The sequence below is a fragment of the Corvus brachyrhynchos genome, unplaced genomic scaffold, assembly GCF_000691975.1.
Source record: "Corvus brachyrhynchos isolate BGI_N302 unplaced genomic scaffold, ASM69197v1 scaffold525, whole genome shotgun sequence".
Classification (NCBI taxonomy): domain Eukaryota; kingdom Metazoa; phylum Chordata; class Aves; order Passeriformes; family Corvidae; genus Corvus; species Corvus brachyrhynchos.
In genome coordinates this window covers 20,796-48,461 of record NW_008238341.1, presented here as the reverse complement: position 1 = coordinate 48,461, position 27,666 = coordinate 20,796, and the positions used below count along the sequence as shown (strand labels likewise).

The following is a 27,666-nucleotide window of genomic DNA, read 5'->3' as shown; positions in this document are numbered from 1 at the left end:
CCTGCTCCTTCCCTGCTGCACCCTGCTCCTTCCCTGCTGCCACCCTGCTGCACCCCACTGCACCCTGCTCCTTCCCTGCTGCACACTGCTGCACCCTGCTCCTTCCCTGCTGCACCCCACTGCACCCTGCTCCTTCCCTGCTGCCACAGCCTTGCCCACCATGGGAGCATGTGGGTGATTCCTGGCCCAGAGGAAATCTCAGTTCCCAGTGGCTGCTGCCATCCATCATTTTGTGGGTTCTGCCCAAGTGCCCACAGGTGCAATATTGGCCGCTTTTCATGGGTCTCTGGAAGTGTGGAGTCTGCAGCAGGTTTTGCTGGGCTGTAATAACAGAAAAATCAAATCCCAGAATGTTTTGAGTGGGAAGGGACCTTAAAGATCATCTTGTACCAACCCCAAGGCAGGGACACCTTCCATTGTCCCAGGCTGCTCCAAGCCCCGTCCAACATGGCCTTGGACACTGCCAGGGATGGTGCAGCCACAGCTGCTCTGGGCACCCTGTGCCAGGGCTTCACCACCCTCTGAGTAAAGAAATTCTTCTAACCCATCTATCCCATCTAACCCTGCCCTTGTTCAGCTTAAAGCCCCTGGTCCTGTCACTCTCTCCCCATATTACAAGTCCCTCTCCCTCCTCTTCATAAGTAGCATAAGTACCCAGTACTCTTTAAGGTACTGGGAGGCCACATCAAGGTCTCCCCGGAGCCTTTGCCTCTCAGAATGCCTAGAGCAAGACTGAGAGGGTTCACTATGCTGCTGGGTAAGTTTGGATGAGATAGGATCAATTCCTCCCTTTTTAGTTTGGGACTGATACCCGGGTAAAATTATCACAGACTCTTATTTAAAAAGTTGTCTGCACTGCCCATCCAAGCCTTGTCTGAGTCAGTTTGAATGACTTCTGTGGGATCAGTTCAGTTTGGGCCACAAACATGAGGCTGGCAAATAAAAGACTTCTACAGATGCCTCTTCAGCCTCTCTTGTAGCTTTAAGAAGAGAACCAAAGCCAGCATCTCCTCAGAACCACGAGTCCAAAGTACAGCTCAGCTGTGCTGGTGGATACGAAGCAGGCAAGGTGCTTGTTGAGTTGTGCTGACATTGTCTTTTCCTCTTTTCCTTTCCTTTCCCAGTGTCTGGCCGGAGCAGTGCCTACGGGGACACGACAGCCGAGGGCCACCCGGCGGGGCCGGGCAGCGTCAGCTCCAGCACCGGCGCCATCAGCACCACCACGGGCCAGCAGGAGGGAGAGGGCTCCGAGGGGGAAGGGGAGGCAGAGGGGGACGTCCACACCAGCAACAGGCAAGAGGCTTTGTTTCCTCTTCAGGAGTAACACTGGTGCTCTGGGGGTGTTTGCAGAGGAGGGGGCTGCTGGAATTCCGGGAGTGCGATTTGCGACCGCTGGGTAACGAAAGTGGGAAGTCAGAAACACACACTAGAGCAAACTGCCAAATCATGGAATCATGGAATATCCTGAGCTGGAAGGCACCCACAAGGATCATCCAGTCCCAACCCCTGGCCCTGCACAGACCCCCCAACAACCCCACCCTGGGCATCCCTGGCAGCGCTGTCCAAATGCTCCTGGAGCTCTGGCAGCCTCGGGGCCGTGCCCATTCCCTGGGGAGCCTGGGCAGTGCCCCAGCACACTTTGTGCAATCACCACATAACGTGGTGCACACACACAGTGTGTGTCCCACAAAACTGCTGCCTCTAGGAAGTGATGGAAAAATCCTGCATGAATCTAGTTAACACAGAATCACTGAGACCTTGGGAGCCTGTGAAAGTCACTGTTAGGACAGGAGTGTGTGCAAGAGTCCTTTGGGAACATGGGCAGTTTTTCGTCCTGTGGGAGCTCAGTCCCTTCTCCAGTGCAGTGTGGAGCTGATTTGCAGGATGTTTCCATGCAGTTGCAGTCTCCAGGTGGCCAGGCCTAGGCAGGAGGGCTCCATTGTCAGAGGTGCTCTGCATCTTTGGCATCACTTCCCTGAGAAGTCTGAAGGAGCCCTCTCCTCCCTGAGAGGATTTGATGATTTAGGGTTTCTGGGGCAGATTGCAGATTGCTGTGAGGGAGGTCCTGCTGGGTGTGATGTGTTCTGTGGCGTGTCTCACTCCTGCCTCTGAACCCCCAGGCTGCACATGGTTCGGCTGATGCTGCTGGAGAGGCTGCTGCAGAATTTGCCCCAGCTGAGGAACGTGGGAGGGGTCCGGGCCATCCCCTACATGCAGGTGAGTGGGGAGGGCTCAGAGTTGAGCCCTAATCGAACTGGTCACTGCTTTCTGTTTGCACGTGCTTTTCTCTTGCTGCCCAGTCACAGTGTGAGTCCATCTGTTGCTCAGCATTCCTTACCACAGATTTTTGCTGGACGTGTGCCCTTTCTCAGTGTGACTTTACAGCTGACTGAGGAGCCTGAGGGCTCCAATCCTTGAGCTCCAGTGTGGTGGGGAAGGTCTTTGGGCTTTATATTGAATGTTCATATTAGGGTGTGATGGCACAGGCTGGATTTGGGAAAGAACACAGATAAATCAAGATAAAATCTGTGCTGTTTTGTGAAAGGTAACTATTTATCTTGAAAACATGGAAACTGCACTCTAATAATTCTCTTGACTGCTCTTCCCAGGTTATTCTGATGCTCACAACAGATCTAGATGGAGATGATGAGAAAGACAAGGGAGCTTTGGATAACCTCCTGTCCCAGCTGATTGCAGAGCTGGGCATGGACAAAAAGGTAAAGTGCAGTGTGGGCACATGCTCTGAATCTGCTCCTTCTGGACAAGGTTTCTTTCCATGGAGGAGTTAAATGCTTGGGAGTCACAGAAACATTGCTGTGTGGATGTGTTCAGGCAGTTTATTCCTCTTGCCCCCTTTCACATAAGGTAGAAAATGACATGAGTGGAACTCCCACTGTTTCCTGGGTCTGGCATCCACAAGTGAGCATGAAAATTTGTTTTGCTGGAATTAAACTCTGAGAACAGCCATGATCAGTAAATGCATGATTGACATATGTAGCTTTTCATTTGTGTGGGACTGTTCCCTGGCAGCCAGGCCACTGCCTACCCTTCTACTGAGGCATTTGTGCTGCTTTTTTAGTCTTACTGCTTGAGCTTAAATTAGAAATGCTTCCCGAGGATCAGAGCACTGAACTTGAGAGGCTTGGGACACTGCTCAGCTCTGGGATTTAACAAGCAGGATGTGTCTTCTCTTGCAGGATGTGTCCAAGAAGAACGAGCGCTCCCCCGTGAACGAGGTGCACTTGGTGGTGATGAGGCTGCTCAGTGTGTTCATGTCCAGAACCAAGTCAGGATCCAAGACTTCCATTTGTGAGGTACATTCTCCAAATTGCTTTGTCAGGGGATGGTTTTGTCCCCCCTCTGCTCAGCTCTCACAAGACCCCACCTGGAGCATTGCACACAGTTCTGGTGTTCCCAACACGAGAACGTGTGGAACTGTTGGAGAAAGTGCCGAGGAGGCCACGGAGTTGCTCAGGGGACTGGAGCAACTCCCCTATGGAGACAGGCTGGGAAAGTTGGGAATGTTCAGCCTGCAGAATGTTGTGTGGAGACATCAGAGCACCTTCCATGGTCTGAAGAGGCTCCAGAGAAGCCAGAGAGGGACTGTTCATCAGGAGCCGGAGTGACAGGACAAGGGGGAATGGATTCAGACTGAAAGAGGGGAAATTTAGGTCAGATATTGGGAAGAAATTCCTCCCTATGAGGGTGGAGATTTCCCAGAGAAGCTGTGGCTGGAAGTGTCCAAGGCCGGGTTGGACAGGGCTTGGAGCAGCCTTGGATCATGGAAGGTGTCCCTGCCCATGGACAGGGGTCGGAATGGGATGATGTTTAAGGTCCCTTCCCACCCAAACCATTCCATGATTCCATGATGTGCTTGGGGGACTTTTGTTCATCAAAAAGCTGCTAACTGAAAAATCCTGCAGAGGGCTTTAGAAAAATTTACAGGGAACCTGTAATGTTACCTGACTCTTGTGGAAAAAGAGTTTTGAGACTGGGACTGGAGGAAGCAGCCGTGTAAAGACAAGTGGATGCTCTTGTTTTGTGCACCGTTTCAGACTGAGCTCAGGGCAGCACATTAATGATGTTACTTCAAACGGTCTGGCAGATTTTTCCCTTGCATCTTCCCAGTGCTGAAGGGGTTAAAGAGGATTTGTAATGTGATTATTGGAAAGCAATATGCTGCTGTGTCAACGTAAAAGTCGCTAAGAGGATTCCTTAGATATTTGTTGCTAAAAGGTACAGTAATAAGGCATAAAAAGCAGTATATGTGGTGGGAAGGAGATTAATAAAAAAGCATAGAGGTTAAAAAATTTAGTCTGAACTGCATCAAATTTTAATGAGCTTATGAGCTGTGGGGTTTGTTTGGATTTACAGGGCTGCTTTAATAGTTTTATTTACAGTAGCTTTTTCTCCAGCCTTTGTTATTCACTTGAGCTTCCCACAGAAATCAAAGCTCCTCGTCTTGCAGAATGCAGGTGGAGCAATACCTGGGTGGAGCAGAGCCTGTGAGCGGCAGCTGCAACAGGGGACTCTTTCTCTGCCAGGATTCACGCCCAGCTGGCCAAATCCCAGATAAACAAATAGAAATCCCAACTTTAAAAAAAAAAAAGAAGAGGGGGGAAAAAAAGGAAGGGAAAAAAGCCCTAGTCGTCTAATCCATAGCAGAGTGGCCTCTGGCACATGTGTCGAGGGGAGATTAGACTTAAGAGGAGATTTTATTTGTTTTCCTTTACTAAGCACTTGTTCAAAAGAGTCTCTGTAAATATTTGAGTTGCTTTTCATAAACACAAAAAAAACCAAAAAACCCCAACCTCAAACAAACCCCAAACTTAAAAGCTGCCTGCAAAGTCTCATCCAAACCTGCTCTCTTGCCCACACTGTCAGCAGGTGCTCAGGGCTGCCCCAGCTCTCCCCACTGCAGCTTCCCAGGTGTGTTCCTGACCCACCTCCTTCCCTCTGTTCCAGGCTTCCTCCCTGATCTCCAGTGCCACGGCAGCTGCCTTGCTGAGCTCTGGTGCTGTTGATTACTGTCTGCACGTGCTCAAGTCCCTGCTGGAGTACTGGAAGAGCCAGCAGAACGACGAGGAGCCTGTGGCCACCAGCCAGCTCCTGAAACCTCACACCACTTCCTCTCCCCCTGACATGAGCCCCTTTTTCCTCCGCCAGTACGTGAAGGTGAGTCCTGCCCCATGCTGGGAGCTGGGCAGGGCCTGCACTGAGAGGAGGCTGCACGGAGCTGGGAAAAGCAGCCCTGCACAGCGAGTTTGCCCTTAGTAGAGCAGCCAAAATGCAGCTTTTAGCACAAAGTCACAACGGGGAATGCTCCGAGTTCTCACAGGGCAGCCCAGCTCACTGCGTCCTCCGGTGCACTCCCAACCCGGGTGTTCTGTGGAGCTGCTGTCCCTGTTCCTGGGAGAATTGTTAATCATCCTGAAGGGGAGCTGCTGGCTCCAGCCCCTGACTCCTTGTGCTTGGCAGGCAGAATTCCTGAACTTAGTGTGGCAAGGAAGTGGAGCAGTGGATGGGGATTTCCAGAGTAATTCCCAGGCTCGTTCCACCGCTGTGGTGCCTTTATGCCATGGGCTGGGGTTGGTACAGGTGCAGTGCAAAAAGCCTGATTACATGTAAGAATGTCTCCTAAGCTGAAATGCTTTATTACTCCAGACTGGCTTAGCTGCCATCCAGTTCAAGGCCTTGTGCAGTTTTTTATTCACCATTTGGGAACATTCTTTGGGCTGCAAAGGGGCAGAAATCCATTGTTTTTAGAAAATCAGCAAAAGCACCCTGTCACTCGTTGTGACACCGCTCTGGCTGTGCTCAGAGCCAGAGCCTGAGGGATTTCTCTTGCTTCCAGGGTCACGCTGCAGATGTTTTTGAGGCCTACACTCAGCTCCTGACAGAGATGGTGCTGCGCCTGCCCTACCAGATCAAGAAGATTGCAGACACAAACTCCCGCATCCCCCCGCCCATCTTCGATCACTCCTGGTTCTACTTTTTGTCTGAGGTAAGCAAGAACATGATACACCTGCAGATTTCCACAAGGAAACTCCAGTAATGATTTCTTTCATGGGAGAGATGAGCTTTTGCAGAGCTGATCTCGGCTCCATCTTGTATTTTTAGTCCCCTTGAAAGAAGGTGAACTCTTGGTTTTGTGTTGTTCCTGTTGAACAGGAATCTGTGGGAAAACATACATGAAAAATAAGGTTGCTGTTATTTCCTGGAACTCAGTGGTTGCTGCCACAAAGCTTAGAGAGAAAACCTGCTGTGAGATGGAAAAATGTAACATCGAGCTCAGCAGTTGGAACTTGGGCCTTAAAAAAGAAATCAGGAAGATATTTGGAGTTTGTCTTCTCAGTTTGCTTCCTACTTTGCATAACAAGTTATCTTATATTTACACAAATATGAGATAGGATTTCTTAATTAGGCTTGGTTGGTTGTTTATTTGAGGTTGGAGATGACAAGGGGTGGTTTTCAGGACGCTGCAGTGTTTCTGTGCAACGTTTCTTCTGCCTGGGACTTACGGTACCTTAAAGCTGGGTGAATGCTTCTCTCATTTCTTTCCTTTTTGGAAGAAAACACACTTTCTTACTGCCCAGTGTGCCCCTGGTGAGCTCACTGCCCTGGCTTCTCTCTGCAGTACCTGATGATCCAGCAGACGCCGTTCGTGCGCCGCCAGGTCCGCAAGCTGCTGCTGTTCATCTGCGGCTCCAAGGACAAGTACCGGCAGCTGCGGGACCTGCACACGCTGGACTCGCACGTGCGGGGCATCAAAAAGCTGCTGGAGGAGCAGGGCATCTTCCTGCGGGCCAGCGTGGTCACTGCCAGCTCGGGCTCTGCCCTGCAGTACGACACCCTGATCTCCCTGGTAAGGGAAGGGGCCGTGGAGTGGCGTTGGGGTGCCAGGAATGCTGATGTGCTGTTTGATCCCATCCCCTTGTGCCCACAGATGGAGCATTTAAAGGCTTGTGCAGAGATTGCCACGCAGAGAACAGTGAACTGGCAGAAATTCTGCATCAAGGATGACTGTGAGTTCTGTCTCGACAGGGTTTGGGGAGCAGTGGGGTCGTGGTTGGGATCAAGGCAGCTCGGATGGGGAGGCTCAGCAGAGAAGGGGAGACACAGCTGAGAGCCTTGATAGGACTGAACTGTTTCCCGTACTAATTATCCCAGTGCCCTAATTGCATCTGGGCCTTGGCTAAGGAGCAAAATACAGTGTAATGGATAACTTAGGGGAACAGGAGATCTGTGTTCTCTTGCTTGTGCTGCTGCTGTCCCAGACAGTAATTTGGGATGAGCCACTTTCCCTGGTGCATCCCCATGTTAGGCTTCTGTGGTGTAAGGACAGGACAGTTCTGGGAGTTTGGTCCTCATGTACAGGGTTGGGGTTTTGGTTTTGGTTTTGTTTTTTCAATTCAGGCTGTAATGGCATGGAGCTGTGCCAGGGCAGGGCCAGGTTGGATCTCAGGGAAGGTTCTTCCCCCAGAGGGTGCTGGGCACTGCCCAGGCTCCCCAGGGAATGGTGACATTCCCAAGGCTGCCAGAGCTCCAGGAGCATTTGGACAATGCTCTCAGGGATGCCCTGGGTGGGATTGTTGGGGTGTCTGTACAGAACCAGGGGTTGGATTCTCTCCTTGTGGGCCCTTTCCAGCGCAGGATGTTCCATGATTCTGTGATTGAAACATTTTCTCCTTCCCTCCCCAGCGGTTCTCTATTTTCTGCTCCAAGTCAGCTTCCTGGTAGACGAAGGAGTGTCCCCGGTTCTCCTGCAGCTGTTGTCTTGTGCTCTGTGTGGCAGCAAAGTGCTGTCTGTGGCTTCATCCTCTGGATCTTCGAGCACCTCTTCCACCTCTGCCCCTGCAGCATCAGGCTCCGGGCAGGCGGCAGCGCAGAGCAAATCCTCCACCAAAAAGAGCAAGAAAGAGGAAAAGGAAAAGGAGCGAGAGGGTGAGGGGCAGCTGGGCCCTGTCCTGTGGTTTTAGGGAGCAAGTCTGCTCCTCACAGCCTTTCTTACTCTGTTTAGAAAGAACTGGGTGATAAATTCCACTGTTGTGAAGGGTCAAGGCTCGTGGCAAGGGCCCCCACAGCCACAGTTAGGAGAGGGGAGCAGTTTTCCCGTGTGTGGATGGGACTAAGGTGAAGCAGGTGTCCTGAGAGTTGGTCTGAAATCACATGCTAAGGACATCCCAAACTCACTGTGTTTATTGCCTTGAGTGGGTTTGAAGTTGTCTAATGGTGTTACCTAATCTAGTGATGAAGCAGCTCCCACTTAACTTGCCTGTCCTGGGTTGTTGGAGGCTGAAATGCTCATGAGGATTAAAACAAATCCTGGAGATGCATACCCAGTTAGCTCTACTCTTCAGGGATTGTGTTCAGACTTGTTTCCTCTGGCTGCTTTGGAAGCTCTGCTGGAGCCAGGGCTGCTGCTTAATGAATATCCACAGTCCTGGGAAAATAATTAAGCTTCCCTATAAAAGTCACAGGCATAAATTCTCTCTTGGCTTTTCTTCAAGGAACCGCTTTGGCTTTCACCATCAGATGGTTCTCTGTGAGTCTTTTCAGTGCCTCATGGTCAATCCTTTTCTTTTTATCAGGATGTGTAGCACATTTCTCACGTCCTCACTGGCAAGTTTTCCAGCAGTTCTTCTCCTGTTGGTCAGGAGTACTAGGTTATATTTCTGAAAAAGACAGGAATGTTAAACTTAACATTGGCATTTGTCTGTATAATCCTGGCTCTGTGATCTGTGAAACAGGAGAGTGGCCTGCCTGTGAGATGCTGCATTTCTGTTCTCCCTAAAGCCTTCCCTGTGTCCCTAGGTGAGGGTTCAGGCAGTCAGGAGGACCAGCTGTGTACAGCCCTGGTGAACCAGCTGAACAAGTTTGCTGACAAGGAGACCCTCATCCAGTTCCTGCGCTGCTTCCTGCTGGAATCCAACTCCTCCTCAGTGAGGTGGCAGGCCCACTGCCTGGCCCTGCACATCTACAGGTGAGCTGGGCAGCCTGGCCTTGGCCTTGGCCCTGCCCTGGGGCTGGGTCAGTGTCAGAGCCCCTCTCCTGAAGGACACTGGAGCCTGCAGGTGTTGCCCCCCCGGAATTTCCCTCACTGGTTTGCAGTTACTGGGATGGAGGTAGAAGTTGTGACCTATCCATGATCAATCTCAGTTGTCATCTGCAAGGAGCATTTTATTTGTGTCTGAACAATCTGACTCCTGATGTGACCAGGAGCAGGTGAATTTCTGAGGCAGATCCAGACTCACACTGTGAAAAGTTGGGAGTTGTGTAAGGAAGGGAGCACTTCAGGGGGCTGGACTCCTTCAGAGCTCTGTTCACTTGTTGTGGGACCAGCTGCTTTCATTTTGGAGTGCTGGAAAACAGCTGGGTTCAAGGAATGGTGGGATTTAGCTCTGGGAGCTCTGCAGGATGATGGTTTCCCAGTTTGGTGAACTGGAGCTTGTGTTCTGCACAAGACCTGTGCCATCTTCAGGAGCCTGACTGTCTGTATCCACTCAACAGGAACTCCAACAAGTCTCAGCAGGAGTTACTGCTGGATCTCATGTGGTCCATCTGGCCAGAACTGCCAGCCTATGGAAGAAAGGCTGCCCAGTTTGTAGATCTCCTGGGATACTTCTCCCTGAAAACACAACAGACTGAGAAAAAGGTACAGTGACATTCCAGAAAGGAGGTACAGCATCCCAGGTGCTCATTTATGGTACAGCTGGGAGAGATTTTCTGTCAGAAGAGCTTCTGGGTGAAATTGTTTGTGTTCCTATGTTAAAAAAAGCAGGATCCTTAAAAAATTTGGAAGTGTGGATTTTTGTTTTATTGTTTTGGGGGTGAAATTATCCTGGTGAGTTTTTTATTTATTGAGAAAAATTAGAGAGGAGTATGGGACAACAGTAAGGGGAAAGAGATACCAGATAAGGAGACAAAAGTGACAAAAGAGAAGAATTTCTAACACTTCTTTCCCACTGGGTTTTTTTGGGGATCTGGCAGTTCCAGTTTATAGATTTTTGATATTGCAACTCCTAGAAATCTTTTGTAACCGTGATTTTTGAGCAAAGGAAGTGGTGGCCTCTTCTAGGGGATCAGTGGGATTGAGAACAAATAATTTAGAGCCATTGATACTTGAATGAGTGTGGTTAAAGAGCTGGGAATGCTGTACAAATCTTGGCAGGCATTTGCAGTGATTGACGACAAACAGCACCACTTGTGTAAATCTCTAATTTTAGGACCGATTACAGTCCTGGGTAATGATTTAAACATGTAAATTCCTGTGGGTGTAGTGTGTGCCTCGTCTGGGGGACCTGGAACACCGCAGGAGGAGAGATATTTGTGTCTGTGTAGCAATAAAGCATTGCTTTGAGGAGTGGCTTTTCCTGCTTGTGTTTCAGCTGAAGGAATATTCCCAAAAGGCCGTGGAGATCCTCCGGACTCAAAACCACATTCTCACCAACCACCCCAACTCCAACATCTACAAGTGAGTCACTTCTGCCTTTGATCCATGTCCCTGAAGGGCTTTCCAGCTGAGCTCCATCCACGGGGGAATGCACAGCTGTGCTGGGGATGGACCCTGCTGAGGTTCCATCTCTGCTGGGAGAACAGCAGAGTCCTTCCTGCCAGGTGGAAACCTGACATTCTGTGCCCTAGCAGCAGGGCCTGGCTTTAGCTCTTCTGCTTTCACTGTCAGTAAATGTTATAAAATCTTAGGCCCAACTGAGAATAAGAGATTGCAGATTTAAGTGTTGTGTTCTTGGTCCCACCTTGGCAGTTGATAATTACAGTGAAAATGCTGTTTTAACTAAAACCAGTTTTTTCCAGTGTGATTTAATTGTAACAGTTCTGTTACACATTGTGACTGGGGGAAATTAAAGCAATTCTGCTTGAATGGCCTGTGTTTAAACACAGCAAATGCCCAGTTCTATAGTCAGTGCTGTTCCCTCATTCCAGCACATTGTCTGGGCTCGTGGAATTTGATGGCTACTACCTGGAGAGTGATCCTTGCCTTGTCTGCAACAACCCCGAGGTGCCTTTCTGTGTAAGTAACCCTGGAATAACAGAATCATGGAATATCCTGAGCTGGAAAGGGCCTACAAGGAGAGAATCCAACCCCTGGCCCTGCACAGACACCCCAACAATCCCACCCTGGGCATCCCTGGGAGCAGTGTCCAAATGCTCCTGGAGCTCTGGCAGCCTTGGGAATGTCACCATTCCCTGGGGAGCCTGGGCAGTGCCCAGCACCCTCTGGGGGAAGAATCTTTCCCTGAGATCCAGCCTAACCCTGCCCTGGCACAGCTCCAGCTGCTCTGCAGGACACCAGCTGTAACTGCTGTTATTAAATCCTTCCCAGTGGTAGAGATCCCAGCCATTTCCAGTTGTGCTTTCCTGTGTCCCTGATGTTTTGGGATGCCCTGAGACAGGCAGTGTGTCCTTGGTTTGTCTCCCCAGTAGCTCAGGGATCCCAGACATTTCCAGCTGTGCTTTCCTGTGTCCCTGAGGTTTTTGGGATGCCCTGAGACAGGCAGTGTGTCCTTGGTTTGTCTCCCCAGTACATCAAGCTCTCCTCCATCAAAGTGGACACGCGCTACACGACCACGCAGCAGGTGGTGAAGCTCATTGGCAGCCACACCATCAGCAAGGTGACAGTGAAGATTGGAGACCTGAAACGGACCAAGATGGTGCGAACCATCAACCTCTACTACAACAACAGGACCGTGCAGGCCATCGTGGAGCTGAAGAACAAGTATGTTCATGTTTGGTGTGCAATCTCGAATCCGATTTGTTCCCTTGGCTTCTCGTTTTCCCCAAGGTTCCTCCTTAGACTATCACTCATCACTCTCAGCCCACATGGAGTGGGGTTGTTCTGAATCCCCTACAGTTGTTGAAGAAAAGATCCATATTTCTTCTGAAGCTTGAAAAATGTCCATAAAATCTGTGAATTCCAACTTTGTCCAGGCTCGCTTTTAAGCACCTGACTTAATTGTGTGGGAACCAGTAGTAATACCAAGAGCAAGTCATGGGTAGTTTGACTGCAAAAGGGATTTGGACTTTGCAGCATGTCCAGGAATGCTGAAAGCATTAACACTGTTTGTTTGAAGCCACAGAGTAGAATTAAAATGAGAAGTTGGATGGTCTCACTCTCAGCTCTGCTTTACCTACCAGAAATGGCTCCTTTTCAACACGCTGCTCAGTCTGGAGCCAGTCCTGCTTATGTGCTTCCCCTCCTTACTTCTTGAGATGTTCTCACCAGAATCAGATCTCTCTGGCTTAGGGATTAATCTGTGCCCGCCGCTTATTGCTTATTTGAAGTCTTAATCCTCTGTGACATCACAAGTGGCTGCTGTGGAGAGGATTATGATGTCACAAAGAGAGGATTCTGACTTCAGGTTGAGAATAAGCAGTGGGAGCAGATGAGATCTTTAAGAAATAAATATCCTGTTTTCATGCAAATGTCCTTACTAATAAAAAAATGGAGGTGAAAATCCCTAGAAAAATGTCTGTAGAATTAAAGTTTTTCCATGAGGCATCAACAGCTCTTTAATCCCAAACAGTCTCTCTCTCTATGAAGAGGATAAAGGCTTAAAATGTATTTCTGGCTACATATCATGTCAATACAGAAGCTAAGGAAACGAATCCTAGAACTGCTCTCCATTCATCCCAGTTAAAGGAGATTTGGAGCTGAGACGGTTCCATTTGGCTTCTCCTCACACGTGGGTGGGGAGGGAACTTCCCTCTGGAAAACCTTCCCTTCCCTCCCCTCCTGCAGGCCGGCTCGCTGGCACAAGGCCAAGAAGGTGCAGCTGACGCCGGGCCAGACGGAGGTGAAGATCGATCTGCCCCTGCCCATCGTGGCCTCCAACCTGATGATCGAGTTCGCCGACTTCTACGAGAACTACCAGGCGTCCACCGAGACCCTGCAGTGCCCGCGCTGCAGCGCCTCGGTGCCCGCCAACCCCGGCGTGTGCGGCAACTGCGGCGAGAACGTCTACCAGTGCCACAAGTGCAGGTCTGTGTGTGCCCAGTGTCCCTGCGTGTGCCCAGTGTCACTGTGTGTGTGCCCAGAACATCTACCAGTGCCACAAGTGCAGGTCTGTGTGTGCCCAGTGTCCCTGCGTGTGCCCAGTGTCACTGTGTGTGTGCCCAGAACATCTACCAGTGCCACAAGTGCAGGTCTGTGTGTGCCCAGTGTCCCTGTGTGTGCCCCCAGAGTCTCTGTGTGTGTGCCCAGAACATCTACCAGTGCCACAAGTGCAGGTTTGTGTGTGCCCAGAGTCCCTGTGTGTGCCCAGAGTCCCTGTGTGTGTGCCCCCAGAGTCACTGTGTGTGTGCCCAGAACATCTACCAGTGCCACAAGTGCAGGTCTGTGTGTCCCCAGTGCCACGGTGTGTCCCCAGAGCATGTACCAGTGTCACTGTGTGTCCCCAGTGTCCCCAGTGTGTGTAGCAGTGCCACCAGTGCAGGTGTGTCCCCCAGAGCCCTGCCGGGTGCCCCACACCCCTGCCATGTAAATCCCCCACTCTGGTTAATACAAGCACAATCAAATTAGTGGGGAAGTATAAAACAGGCTTACAGGGATTTAATGTAATTCAGGCTAACAAAGGGAGCCTGTGAGCACAATACTCACAGAGCTGAAGTTTCACATCAAGCCCTCGAAGTTCACACCACAGAATTCCCGGGAGCAGGTTATTTTTGGCCTGCCTGGGCTGGAGTTCAGCTGTGGGATTGCAGGGGTTCCCCCAGGATCGCTGGCTGGGGCTGGACAGACAGTTCTATTCAGGGCTTTTGTTGTGCTCTCCTCATTCAGAGCAGGCTCAGGGGTAATTTACTGTGTGCTATTCACATTTCCACTGGGGCCTTAGAAATCCTTCTCTTTTGTCACTTTTGTCTCCTTATCTGATATCTCTTTCCCCTTATTGTTGTCCCATATTCCTCTCTAATTCTCACGGGATTCGAGGTGTTTAGCAGGCTCTTTCCTGGTGGCTGCTGGCGTGTGGAAAGGTTTCCACATCCCTTCTTGAGTTCTGGGAGCTGTAAATCAGTTCTGCCGTGCTGGCCTGGTGTGCAGTGGGGTAAGGAGTGCTGCAGTCAGTCCCACTGCAAAGCCCAGCCCCTACAAACCAGAACAGTTCCTTTATCTGTGTTCTCCTAAAGAACACAGTGCCCCAGCCTGACTTTCTACTGGGAATTGCTGTCGTTAAAGTAGAATTGTTAGGAACAAATTTTGTTCCTGCTTTTTCCAGCCAGAATGTGGCACTGCTGTAAGGATTTTTTTTGTAGGTTTTGATTCTCATGTATTTCCCTTCCCAGGGCAGTGTGGTCACTGAGATGTTTTAAGAGTCACCCACCTTTTTCAGCTGAGTCTGTTCAGTTCATTTCATTGCCTCAGTTGCCTCGAGCTGCAGGTTTTGAGCTGCTGCCTTGCCTTTCAGGTCCATCAATTACGATGAGAAGGATCCCTTCCTGTGCAATGCCTGCGGCTTCTGTAAATACGCCCGCTTCGACTTCATGCTCTACGCCAAGCCCTGCTGCGCTGTGGATCCCATCGAGAACGAGGAGGATCGCAAGAAGGTGAGGCTGGAGCTCTTGGCCAGTGTGGGGACAGCAGGGGTCCATCCCCTGTCAAAATCAGTGCTCCTTCAAGGTGCTCACTGACCGATGCATTCCGTGTTTGTGTCGTGCTCCACCAAATGTGAAATTCTTCAAAAGCCATCATTCAGTGCCTGGCTTATGAGCTGACTGCATCTCTTTGCCTTGCTGTAGAAGGGGATGGTTTGGGTTATTCTGTTTGCTTCCCATCCCACCTGAGAAGCCCTGCTAATGATGAAGAACCCGCTGCCTCCATGTCCTGTCCAAAGGAGCAGTGTGCTCAGTGGAGTGTCATGTCACAGGGTGTGCTCGGTGTGGTGTCACCAGAGTGCTTCTCAGGGCAGAACCAGGCTGCAGGGTCACCATTTAGTGATTTCCCCCTGCCCCCCCCAAAGAAAGGCAAAAGAGAAGACTTGGAGCTTGGTGTTGTAGTTCTGAATATGAACTAAGAGTTTCCTTTCCTTTTTCCTTCGCAGGCAGTGACAAACATCAACACTCTGCTGGACAAGGCTGACAGGGTGTATCACCAGCTGATGGGACACCGACCACAGCTGGAGAACCTCCTGTGCAAAGTGAACGAGGCAGCCCCTGAAAAGCCCCAGGTAACAGGGGACAGGTGGAGCTTGCCCAGACCTCCAGGCTGGGACACGCTGGCCTTGACACTGCCCAAGGCACTCCTTGCCTCAGATGCTGCTCTGCAGTTGTTAGTTTTGTGTGGAGCCTCCATATGGGATTCCTCTTTGCTTTCCCCTGTTCCAGGATGAGTCGGGCAGCAGTGGAGGGATCAGTTCTACCTCAGCCAGTGTGAACAGGTACATCCTGCAGTTAGCCCAGGAGTACTGTGGGGACTGCAAGAACTCCTTCGATGAACTTTCCAAAATCATCCAGGTATGATGTGCTTTGGTTTGGATTTGGGTCGGGTGTTCATTAGAAATAAAAAACAAAATGTTGCCATTCTTCATTTAATAATGTCACTAACAATAGGTGATCAGCTGCATCTTCTCAGGGAAATAATAAAACAATAATTTCTAAAAGCTATGTATTAATTAGTAAAAATGCAGCTAGCTTGTGAAACTGGTTTTCTCAGCAGCTACATCATGGAGAGCAGGAGACTGAACAGATGGTTAATTAAAGAGAATTGAATTTTTGCATGTATCCAAAGTGTTTGAAAACACACCAGTCTAAAAGGTGACCTACAGAAGCGTTTTATAAATTAAATCTATTTATTTGTGTTCAGCAATTCACATAAAAGAGCCCTGAAAAACCTGCTACATGATGAATGTCCTTTTGGCTGTGATATTTAAGCATATTAAATATATTTAGCTCTTTCTATATAGAATAAATTACTCTGACTTGCTCTGCCAGTATTAACAGTAAATAATACCATGGATTTGTCACATTTTCAGTGTTACATTGCATGTAGTGTAAACAGCAGGGCAGATAACTGGGAGTTAGGCTGATACTCCTAATGGATTTCCCAAGTCTGCCGTTGCCATGAAGGATTTCAAGTTTGAAAACACTTGGTTAAAAATGTTTGTCCACAAAATACGCAGTGAAAATAACCTGTGCCTGGGACTGGCATCATGTGCCGGCTCAGAATTCCCTGTCTGTGTTCCCAGAAAGTGTTTGCCTCCCGGAAGGAGCTGCTGGAGTACGACCTGCAGCAGCGCGAGGCGGCCACCAAGTCCTCGCGCAGCTCGGCGCAGCCCACGTTCACGGCCAGCCAGTACCGCGCGCTCTCCGTGCTGGGCTGCGGCCACACCTCCTCCACCAAGTGCTACGGCTGCGCCTCGGCCGTCACCGAGCACTGCATCACCCTGCTGCGGGCCCTGGCCACCAACGGGGCCATCCGGCACATCCTGGTGGCCCAGGGCCTCATCCGCGAGCTCTTCGACTACAACCTGCGCCGGGGCGCGGCCGCCATGCGCGAGGAGGTGCCCCAGCTCATGTGCCTGCTGACCAGGTGAGAGCTGCGCCGGGCACTTCCCTTCCCCATCCTTCGGGAAGGAGAAGCCTCACAGGAGGAGCTGCCTCAGAACCACAGAGTGCTCTGGGCTGGAAGAGACCTCAGAGGCCGCCCAGTTCCACCCCTGCCATGGGTGTATCTTAGGCAGCAGAGTGTAACCTCCAGCTCCTACCCCGTGTGCATTTGTTATCAGCGAAGCTGAACTCCCAGGAGCTTTTGGCATGTGGTACAAGCAGAGCGTAACAGTGTTCTCTTTTTCCTCCTGGAATCAGGGACAATCCAGAGGCCACACAGCAGATGAATGACTTGATCATTGGGAAGGTTTCTGCGGCTCTGAAGGGACACTGGGCAAATCCAGACTTGGTGAGACATTCCAGTGTTTTCCTCTTTCTTTGTTCTGCCCCTCTGCACTGCTGGTGTATTCTAATCATTGCATCTTCTCTCTTATGGTCTGTTTGTAAGAAAAAAATTGAGACTTGATAGGAAATGAGGTAAATGTCAGAGTAAAGCACAAAATGTTGTGTAGAGATACATGCTGAAGTTTCCTCAGGCAGTTCCCTGCCTTGCCTGTGGTTGTACCTCTCCAGCAGGTTACCAGTCACCCCAAGTGTGCATGGCATTAAATCAATTTAGCTCCATGTGTTTGGAACCTGAGTTTATTAAAGATGAGAAGGCAGGAAGGCGTGGGGCACCCCCAACACCTCGGACACCATCTGTGTTGCAGGCGAGCAGCCTCCAGTACGAAATGCTGCTGCTGACAGACTCCATCTCCAAGGAGGACAGCTGCTGGGAGCTCCGGCTGCGCTGCGGTGAGCTCAGAACCGGGCAAAGCTTCATTTCCCACTGCTGTGCCCAGGGCCAGGAAATACAGGGAGATTTCTACCTCTAAACCCATTTCATGTGCTGTGTAGAGCTGCGGAGGTGTGTCCTGTCTGCAGCTCTCACAGGATAATGAGCATCCCTGTCTGTCTTTCAGCTCTCAGCCTCTTCCTGATGGCAGTGAACATCAAGACTCCGGTGGTTGTTGAAAACATCACCCTCATGTGCCTGCGCATCCTCCAGAAGCTCATCAAGCCACCTGCTCCAACCAGCAAGAAAAACAAGGTACTGCCGTAGAGGCTGAGCAAAACACTGAGAATTTGCTGATTGAAGTCTGGCACACAGTGATGAATTAGTTTGTGAGGAAGCCAGGACTTGCTTTTCCTGGTCACTGTTCCTGGGAAAGCACAAGCCCCGTGACACCGCTCTGTACACACTGCAAATTACAGGTGGCTGCTTTCTATTTTTCACTGGGTTTTGGTGACTTTGACCGTTGCTGTTCAGGCTTTGCTTTTTCCCCCTCAGATCTGAGGCACGAGGAAAGAGCTGCTTCAAAGCTGCAGCTTGGTTATTTTGGGCAGGCTTTTGGTGCTTTCAGCAGCTTTGTAGAATCAAGTACCTAATTTAATAGAATCAAGTGCTTCTGACTCAGATTTTTAAATACAGAGCTACAGTTCTCATAAAAATATATTGATTGACTGCTATTGATTTTAATTTAGGATTAGATTTGCAGGAGAGAAGGTATTCTGCTTTGATCTGCCTGTCTGATAATCACAGGTGGATGTCAGAGATGGGTTTACTCTCTCTTAGTTCACCGTTAACAGACACTGTATTACCCTGCTGCTGTCCGAGAGCTGCATGGCCCAGCCCCAGCGATTCACCTCAGGAGTTGCTCTTTGGGAGCAGACTGTGGCTTTCTGAAGAATCACAGAGCTTTTTTCATTTGCTAGGATGTGCCCATGGATGCTCTCACCACTGTGAAGCCTTACAGCAACGAAATCCATGCACAAGCTCAGCTGTGGCTCAAGAGGGACCCCAAAGCATCGTACGAAGCTTGGAAAAAGTGCCTCCCTGCCAGAGGTAACCCCTGTGCCTGTGACCTGCTGCAGTTCTCTGCAGGAACGTGTGTGTCCCCCCAGCTTTAATGTGGAATACGCTTCTGTGGAGTGGTGTTGGCTTCTGTCCCGTGACATCTGATACCATCCTCACATTTAGTCCTTAGACTTGTAGCACTGACTTTTCCAGGCTGTGTTGCTCAAACCCTAAGCAGAAAATGCATGAAGAGAATCAGGGCATTGTAAACAATGAAACTTATTGCTTGTTTAAATTGATACCAGCCAGCTGGAAAGCTGATGGAATTCCTTGAGAGAGGCTCTGGGAATCGAATGAGGCTTGGAATTGAGCATGGCTCCACACAGGAGTTAAAATGGCAGCAGGAGGAGATGGGAGGCACTGAGCTTCCCAGCTGAAGTTTGGCGAGTTCCAGTGAGAAGACAAAAACGCTCTGGCAGTTTGCAGTTCATGACTGTGACAGTTCTCTTGGGCTCTGCTCAATATTGCAGGTGCAGATGCCAATGGGAAAACTCCCAGCAAAGCTGAGCTTCACCAGCTCTACTTGTCAGAAAAATATGTCTGGAAGTGGAAGCAGTTCATGAGTCGCCGTGGGAAGAGAACTTGTCCTCTGGATCTCAAGCTGGGACACAACAATTGGCTGCGACAGGTAAAGGTGGGGAGAGCCCTGGGGCAGAGTTCAGTCACAGAGTGTGGCTGGCTTGCTGCAGTTCCTGTGCAGGGGTGTTTGGGGAGGCTGGGACTCGCTGCCTCTAGTTCCAAGTCAGGTTTGCAGCTGTGTTCCCCTAGAAATGCTGCATCAAACATTTCTCTGGGAGTCTGTGTGTTCCTGAACTCTGAACCTCTCATTGCCGTGGTGCTCCTGCCTGCCTGATGAGCTGCACCTCTGAGGGTCACGGACCAAAGCTTTGCCCTCGTGTGTGTGGATCAGCAGGTCACCCACGCCATGCACTCTTCAGACACTCTGGTGCTGAGCAAAGCAGGAATTGTCACAGAACCGAGTGCTGGGAGAGCAAGAAACGCTGCCACCAGCTCACCCAACAGCCCCAGCCTTTTTGTGAGCTGTCACAAGTTCATCTGTGCCCATCAGTCTGACCTGGCTTTTCCTGCCCCCGCCCCAGGTGCTGTTCACTCCTGCCACCCAGGCTGCCAGGCAGGCTGCCTGCACCATCGTGGAGGCCCTGGCCACCATCCCCAGCAGGAAACAGCAGGTCCTCGATCTCCTCACCAGGTATTCCTGTGCTGCCACACCTGACAGCTCCACGAGTATTTGGATCAGAACCTCTCCCTTCTTGCAGCTTTTGTCACACCTCTCCCTTGCATACCTCCAGTTCAGGGTCTTTTTGAGCTGGATTTTTAATTAGCTGGGAGGGTATAGATTTAGGGAGACTTGGGGTTTGCTGCCTGGCAATGAGCTGTTGCAGTCTGTGCTTTTTCCAGAAGTAAGGATCTGGTGTTCAGCTGTGTGGCCAACATTTCCCTTGCCTCTTCAACAGCAAAATAATAGGGTGAAATCTCTTCCAACTCCTGGGACATAACTTAGCCCAGCTCATGCTGACAGCACACTCAACTCCTTTTTGGGACAAATACAAATTTAACCAGGGAGTAATGAATATCAGTGATGCTGTTAGCAAGGACCACAGGGAGGATGGATTTCTGGAGGCTTTTTCTTTCTTTCCACGGTGTCCTTAAGCTGGAATGCCTTTTGTTGCTGTGAAGGGGTTGTCAGCTTGTGTTTCTCTTTCACAGCTACCTGGATGAGCTGAGCATTGCTGGTGAATGTGCTGCTGAGTACCTGGCCCTGTATCAGAAACTCATCAAACCTGCCCACTGGAAGGTCTACCTGGCAGCCAGAGGGGTTCTGCCCTATATTGGCAGCCTCATCACTAAGGTGTGGATTTGTGTGCAGGAAATGACCTGCTAGCTTGGCATTTTTCCCTTTGAAATTCCATCCCTTTGTTCAGTGCCCTGTGGCTGACCCTGCCAGGGTTCTCAAGTTCACACTCCAGTGCTGTTACCTCTGAACAGAGGGAGGCCACGGGGGTTTTAGCCCCAGCTGGAGAATTCCTCAGCACTTTAATTAAGTGCTCTGGGATTATAAACATTGCTGCACTGCCTTGGCACCAGCTCAGAGCTGGAAGCTGTTGTCCAGCTCCCAGACTGGACTCTGAGAGCCCTGAGGGACAGGGAAGGATCAGGCGTGCTGCCATGGCTGGAGTGGGAATTGCAGCCTGTTGGAGAGGCAGCACACTGAGTTTGCAGTGTTCAGAGTGGTAGGAGTCCTCTGTGGGGATCCCTGCTGCACTCCAAACAGGCAGGTGACACTCTCCATATCAGTGGTGGCCTTGAGTCCTCCTGGAGGGCCACTAGAGCCGAGCAGTGGTGGCAGGAAGGTGCAGGGAGAAAATGAGCGGGATATTTGTGGCAGTTTTCCTCTCCTTTCCCCCTTCCCTCCCTGCTGGTGCAATTGTGCTTTCTCTGTGCCTGGCTCAGTTTCTGGGCCAAGTTCCTTTGCACCCTGTGTTAGACACTGATCATTACTGGCCTTGCAGGGTCTTGGCCTGACAGGCTTGTTCATTATTTTTAGGAAATAGCTCGTTTGCTCGCCTTGGAGGAAGCGACACTCAGCACAGATTTGCAGCAGGGATATGCCCTGAAGAGTCTCACAGGTACTCAATAGTCCTGCAGCAGGGTTGCAGCTGGGGTGCTCATTGTTCTCTGACAGCCTGTGGCAGAATTTCAGAGAGATCTCATTCAGCTGTGTTGCCATTATCAGCACTGGATTTTTGCCATCGATTTAGCACTTAATCTCTAAATGGATTTTTCCATATTTCCTATGGTTAGTAAGAGTTTTTAGCTGAACTGTGGTAACATATCAGGCAAGCTTCATCATTTCACTTTATTACACAGTACAGTCCCTGGCAGCACTGTAAACCCTGCTGCTTTATTCCTACCTGTTGCTCCTACCTCCCTGTTCCATGGGAGCTTTATTTCATCTTCTAGGGTGTATACCCTTTTACAAAAATTTGTTGGAAATGGAAATACCTCAAGAACTAGGTCATTGTTTTTTGTATCCTTTTTCACATTCTTCAGACATTAGTGGGTGAATTCACAAAGCCTGGCTTCTTGCAAGTGGCAGCATGTTGATCAGTGTGTCATGGGAAAGGATCCTTGTGTTTGCTGATTCTTTACTTTATTGTTGGAGTGACCAATTTGGTGATGTCACTGATAAGTCATTTCACATTGTCAGAGGGATTAGAGGTGTTACAAGAGGAGCAATCATCTGCTTTTGGAGCAGCTTGCAACAGAAAAATGCCAAAGAGTGCAGAATTTTGTATCAAGCACTTAGGACACTCCTTGGGCCCTTTTCTCATTCCCAAACTATTCTTCCATATGTTACAGTTTACAAGACAGGCCGAGGCTTTTGCCTCCAACCACTCAGTTCACAGGAGTGAGCTTTAAACCACAGCCTGATGGGAGTTGGAACAAGCCGTCTTTATGATACTGTGCCCTGTTTGCTGCTATGAAATCTAGAAATCCAATTCTCTCCCGCCTCCTGAATTTTGGTGGCTTTCTAGGTCTTCTCTCTTCCTTCGTGGAGGTGGAGTCCATCAAAAGGCACTTCAAGAGCCGGCTGGTGGGCACGGTGCTCAACGGGTACCTGTGCTTGAGGAAGCTGGTGGTGCAGAGGACAAAGCTGATTGATGAGACCCAGGACATGCTGCTGGAGATGCTGGAGGACATGACAACAGGTAAAACCACCTGTGTTCCAGAAATCCAGCCTTTGGATCAACCAAGATGAAAAAGCAGAACAGCCACGCAAAGAACTTTTCTAAATGACTGCTGTAGTCAGGGCGGTTCATGGCTTCAGTATTTCCTGTTGGCACAGAAAAGTTGAATAGCATTTCTAGTCTCCTCTTATTTCCAGGAATCTCAGCCTCCTCCTGTTTATGGGGCTGTTTTACTGCAGCCCGGCCATGCAGAGGTTTTCCTAGTAACCCTACCAATAAATCCCTTTCATCTTTCACCGAGGGGATTCGCAAAAGAAGAGAGCACCAAAGCGTGGGGCTGACTGCAGGAGGATTTATTGTGTGTGCTGAGTTCAAGTGGAATCTATAAAATTGACTCCAGTGTCCATTTTAATGCTCCCTTTTGTTGGCAGGCACAGAGTCTGAGACCAAGGCGTTCATGGCAGTGTGCATAGAGACCGCCAAGCGTTACAGCCTCGACGACTACCGGACCCCAGTGTTCATCTTCGAGAGGCTCTGCAGCATCATCTACCCTGTGAGTGGGGCAGGGCTGCACCACCAGGAGAGTCACACTGCCTAAACAGAGCCAGGGAGTGCTTTGGGAAGGGACTTAAAGATTGTCCAGTGCCACCCCCTGCCATGGCAGGGCGACCTTCCACTATCCCCGGCTGCGCCGCGCGCACTGGCCTTGGACACTTCCAGGGATGAGACAGCCACAGCTGCTCTGGGCACCCTGTGCCAGGGCTTCACCCTCATAGGGAGGAATTTCTTCCTAATATCTGACCTAAATTTCCCCTCTTCCAGCTTAAACCCATTCCCCCTTGTCCTGTCACACCAGTTCCTGATGAACAGTCCCTCTCTGGCTTCCCTGGAGCCCCTTCAGACCATGGGAGGTGCTCTGAGGTCTCCACACAACCTTCCGTTCTCCAGGCTGAACATTCTCATCTCTTCCCAGTCCCCTGAGCAACTCTATGGCCTTCTCTGCACTTGCTCCAACAGTTTCATGTCCTTTTTTTGTTGAGGAGGCACAGAACTGTGTGCAGTGCTCCAGGTGGGGTCTCATGATAGAGCGGGACAGTCACCACCAGCCACCTCTAGCTACCCTAGATCTGGTTCCTTTTCCCCAGGAACAGCAGTGTCTGCAGTCATGGTTTGCCATTAGCCAGTGCAGAGCTCTATCCCAGTGTATCCCAGTGTATCCCATTTGGGAGGTTGCTGTTCAAGTTCCCTGAGGAATTTGGTTGCTGAATGATCCTGGAGATCCTCTGAGTGTGGCATGCAGAGCAGATGCTCCAGTGGGGAAAGGAGTGAAGGTTTAGGGACGTCCTGCCATAAAAATGCAGGAATGGGAGCATGGTTAGGGAAAAACTTATTCACTCTGTCTCTGCTGCTAATCTTTAGGAAGAGAATGAAGTCACCGAGTTCTTTGTCACTCTGGAGAAAGATCCCCAGCAGGAAGACTTCCTGCAGGGCAGGATGCCAGGGAATCCCTACAGCAGTAACGAGCCTGGCATCGGGCCTCTCATGAGGGACATCAAGAACAAGATCTGTCAGGACTGTGACCTGGTGGCTCTGCTGGAGGACGACAGCGGGATGGAGGTGAGAATTTCTTGAGGTGGGGATTTCTTGCACAGACCTGTGGGATGCCGGTTTTGGGCAGCTGGTGGTTGCTGGGTTGGTGATGCAACAACCTGAGCTTGTTCTTGACTTGTTCTTCTCTCCCTTTCAGCTTCTGGTGAACAACAAGATCATCAGTCTGGATCTGCCTGTGGCTGAGGTCTACAAGAAGGTGTGGTGTCCCACAAACGAGGTGTGTGTTACCTTTGTACATGTTAACAGCACAGAGCACCCGTCCTTCGTACCAACAAAAAAAAAAGGGGAAAAAATCAAAATCACACGAGTCAGGATTTATTTCCTGGCATGTAATTTACTGGGTGTAACTGCTCAGCACCTTTGGTGCTCTGTTAGGACAGATTGTGCACAGCCCTGCAACGTGAGTGATTGCAGAGCACTGCCCCAGGTGAGCTGTGTCCTGTGTCACGTGTGACTCTTCCTGAGGAACAAACTCCCTGTGTTCCCTTGGGGAGAGCTGAACGTTGGCGCTGCCTTTCAGAGCACATTTCACACTCCATCTGCACACGGCAGTTCCATGTGTGTGTACACACAGGGACACCAGATTGCTCATCAGTCTGTGCTTCGGGGACGAACCCAAGTTATTTATGCACAGAACATCCAATGGTTCTCCATATTTGCACTTCTGCTCTCGTATTTTTCGTCAGCATCTCAGGCACTTGGCAGATTCATCCTCCCAGTTTGCTTTTCATAGTATTTGTTGAGTGTTTTTCACATGAAGAAATGGACCCAACAGTCTTAAGGGTCCAGTCCCCCATGTCATGCTGAGCTTGTTCCAGAGGTGGATGTGGTCCAGACCGAGCTCTTCCCTTCCTTCCTCGTAGCCACTAAAATAAACTCCCAGTGAGGCCATCAGGCTCAATCTTGCCCACTACAAATAGGTTTTTAGAGGCACTTGAGATCATACAACAAGACTGATTTGCCCAGCATTTCTTGGTCATTCCTCATTTCCTCCTGGCCTCAAATCACCTTTGAAACCTGTTTCCTGAAATCATTTGTGGGAAGAATTCAAACAAAGTGCCAGTTAGCAGTGAATGAAGATAAAATGGGTCTCATTAATGCTTTATTTCAGTAACAAAGCCTTCAGTACTGCAAAATCGAGCCCAAACCTTGTGAGAGGGATAATTTTTTAGCGAGGTACCAACCTGGAAAGGGAAGTGAGGTGCTGGTGTTAATCCGTGAGTTCTGATTTGAATTCTGATCCAGTCTCTGGTGGGAATGATCCCCGTGCTGCCCCTGGGAGCAGCGAGGAGCTGTTCCCGTGGGATGCCAGGCTGGAGCTGATGTGCAGCTCTCCCAGGCAGCAGCTCTGATGGTGAAAGGCAGAGTTTGCTCAGCATTCCTGTGGATGAACAGCTTTCATCTGTCTTCCTTTGTGAGCACCTCCTGGAGCCGCCCGTTCCCTGGGAGCGACAGGCGCACAAGAAACGCAACCTCAGGCCCCTTTTTGTTTCCCTTGTCTCTCAGTGGCTTTTTTTGTTCATCTGCCGTTTTACCAGGGCCCCTGTGGTGTTAATTGCTGGTCGCCAGCGTGGCCTTTGAGCAGATCTTCCCCCCGGGGCTTTCCCTGTGCTTATGTATTTGCAGTGACATTAAGCACTGCTTATTCCACATTAGGCTTAGCACGATCCTTGACAGGTTTTCTCTTGCAAGGTCTCCTGCTCCCAAATCTGGGATTTTTCTTTTCTGCTTTTTATTCAGACCTATGGATTAAAAATGGAAAGTTTTGTGATATGCTGTCAGTATTTCCAGCTGGAAATGCATCTGGAAAACTGTCCCTTTCTCAGGGTAAAAGCACGGCTTTTTTGGCTGCATCATTTCAGTGAGGTACTGTCTTACTGAAAGCTCATTAAATTGCCTTTTTACTCCTCCTCCCTTTGCCATCACTGCAGATTTTATCTGTTTGAAAGCATTCGTCCAATTAGCCTGTCCTGCTTCATTTCCTGGGCTGTGCCTGCTCCCTGTATTTCCCAGGTATGCTGTGCCATACTCTCTGAGGAAAGGTTGCCATGGAAAGCAGGTGTTCCTTTGCAGATGAACCCGTTTTCCTTGGCTAAACCTTTCACTGGTGTTGAAGGAAACCTGGAGGAGATGTGAGGAGGAAGAGACTGTTCATTACCAGTCTGTCAATTAATTGGCAGTGCCAAGAAAAGCTGGACAGACCTAGGGATGAGTTATTGATGTTTTTGCAGGTGGCTCTATTGTTGTTTTTAATTCATCTCAGGAAGGGGAGAATGAGGGAGTGAAAGATTTCCCTGTGTTACCATCCTCGAGTGAAACAGCACAAGGGAGAGCTGGGGCTGCAGTGTCTGCACACCCTGAAACCAGAACCAGGCTTGTGCACGAGTGCCCAGAGATACAATTAATGAAAAGCTCTGCTCTTGCAGGGGGAGCCCATGAGGATCATTTACCGCATGCGGGGGTTACTGGGAGATGCAACGGAGGAATTCATCGAGTCCCTCGACTCCACCACTGGTAATGCATTTGTCTGCTGAAAGCTGGGATTAGATTTGAAATCTGAGGTTTGCTGCAGAGCAATGACATTATTATCCTCACAGCAGTGAGCTTAAAGTTGATTGACGTTGCTTTTGCTGCATTTACCTGCTTCACCTCGAGTGAAGGAGGATTTTAACAGCGCTTTAAAGCTGTGCTTCAAATGTGAGCACTTGCATGGCACGGGGACCATTCTGCCCAGCCCTTCTTCATCTTCCTGCTCTTAATTCTTTTTGAATTCCATACAACTGAAGTTACTTGAATTGCTGGTAAATGCGTGCTGCTCTACGCCCCATTTCTGCTTCCACTGCGCGAGCGTGTCCCTGTGGCTGCTCCTGTCCTCACCACCCGTGTCTGTCCTGCAGATGAGGAGGAGGATGAGGAAGAAGTGTATAAGATGGCAGGAGTGATGGCCCCCTGTGGAGGCCTGGAGTGCATGCTCAACAGACTGACTGGGATCAAGGACTTCAAGCAGGGCCGGCACCTCTTAACCGTGAGTCTCCCTTTGGCTCTGGGGTCAGGAGTTACAGGGTGCAAAATGCCACAGACATCCATGAGATTTAGACAATCTCCTTTGAGCTGGAGCAGTTCCTTCCCTCTCCCATTCCTCTTGGTTAACAATTCCTTACAGAATTTGACGTGTGTAGAAGCTGAGGAGTTGGTAAGACTAAATCCTGTCTCTCTCTAGCATTTCCTGCCTTGGCCTTACGTGAAAACCAAAGCTGTGCTAAGATGTATATACAGATGTAAAAATCTGGGCTGAACTGTACCCCAGAAGTGTAATCAGGTGTATTACTGGGTGCTTTTAGTTTCAGCAAAATCCCCCCCTCGTTGTGCAGGTACCACAGAGATCCCTTGTCTGTGTTTTTTGTAGGTGCTGCTAAAACTCTTCAGTTACTGCGTGAAGGTGAAAATAAACCGGCAGCAGCTGGTCAAGCCAGAGATGAACACTCTGAATGTCATGCTGGGGACTCTCAACTTGGTAAGGACAGTCTCGGCTTCCAGAAGTGTTTTTTCCATGATTCCCATGAATTTAAGCCACTTCTGGCTGCCCTGCTGCCTTGTGGCAACTACGAGAGATGGGAAGTGTTGCTGTGCTGGCATGCAAATGATCCCTTGGACGTTCCCACCCTAAACCAGTGACTGCTGGTATTCCAGTGCCTCTTCCCACCTCAAACCAGTGACTGCTGGTGTTCCAGTGCCTCTTCCCACCTCAAACCAGTGACTGCTGGTGTTCCAGTGCCTCTTCCCACCTCAAACCAGTGACTGCTGGTGTTCCAGTGCCTCTTCCCACCTCAAACCAGTGACTGCTGGTATTCCAGTGCCTCTTCCCACCTCAAACCAGTGACTGCTGGT

At 50.0% G+C, this 27,666-nt stretch overlaps 1 protein-coding gene across 1 annotated transcript in view; it reads left to right on the top strand.

Annotated features, from left to right (window-relative positions):
* Nucleotides 1–27,666, top strand: part of UBR4 (ubiquitin protein ligase E3 component n-recognin 4) — a 76,193-nt gene that overhangs the window by 34,498 nt on the left and 14,029 nt on the right. The window contains 34 exon segments of the mRNA XM_017735073.1: nt 1,070–1,293; nt 2,121–2,217; nt 2,610–2,717; nt 3,198–3,314; nt 4,966–5,175; nt 5,855–6,004; nt 6,638–6,865; nt 6,947–7,025; nt 7,702–7,944; nt 8,815–8,983; nt 9,511–9,655; nt 10,389–10,474; nt 10,945–11,032; nt 11,544–11,737; nt 12,761–13,000; nt 14,424–14,562; nt 15,057–15,182; nt 15,340–15,468; nt 16,200–16,543; nt 16,819–16,909; nt 17,271–17,355; nt 17,523–17,650; nt 18,316–18,445; nt 18,928–19,085; nt 19,558–19,667; nt 20,186–20,327; nt 21,024–21,105; nt 22,015–22,188; nt 22,599–22,720; nt 23,587–23,784; nt 23,915–23,995; nt 26,205–26,292; nt 26,676–26,803; nt 27,185–27,292. Of these exon segments, the coding sequence (XP_017590562.1) occupies nt 1,070–1,293; nt 2,121–2,217; nt 2,610–2,717; nt 3,198–3,314; nt 4,966–5,175; nt 5,855–6,004; nt 6,638–6,865; nt 6,947–7,025; nt 7,702–7,944; nt 8,815–8,983; nt 9,511–9,655; nt 10,389–10,474; nt 10,945–11,032; nt 11,544–11,737; nt 12,761–13,000; nt 14,424–14,562; nt 15,057–15,182; nt 15,340–15,468; nt 16,200–16,543; nt 16,819–16,909; nt 17,271–17,355; nt 17,523–17,650; nt 18,316–18,445; nt 18,928–19,085; nt 19,558–19,667; nt 20,186–20,327; nt 21,024–21,105; nt 22,015–22,188; nt 22,599–22,720; nt 23,587–23,784; nt 23,915–23,995; nt 26,205–26,292; nt 26,676–26,803; nt 27,185–27,292 (4,941 nt within the window).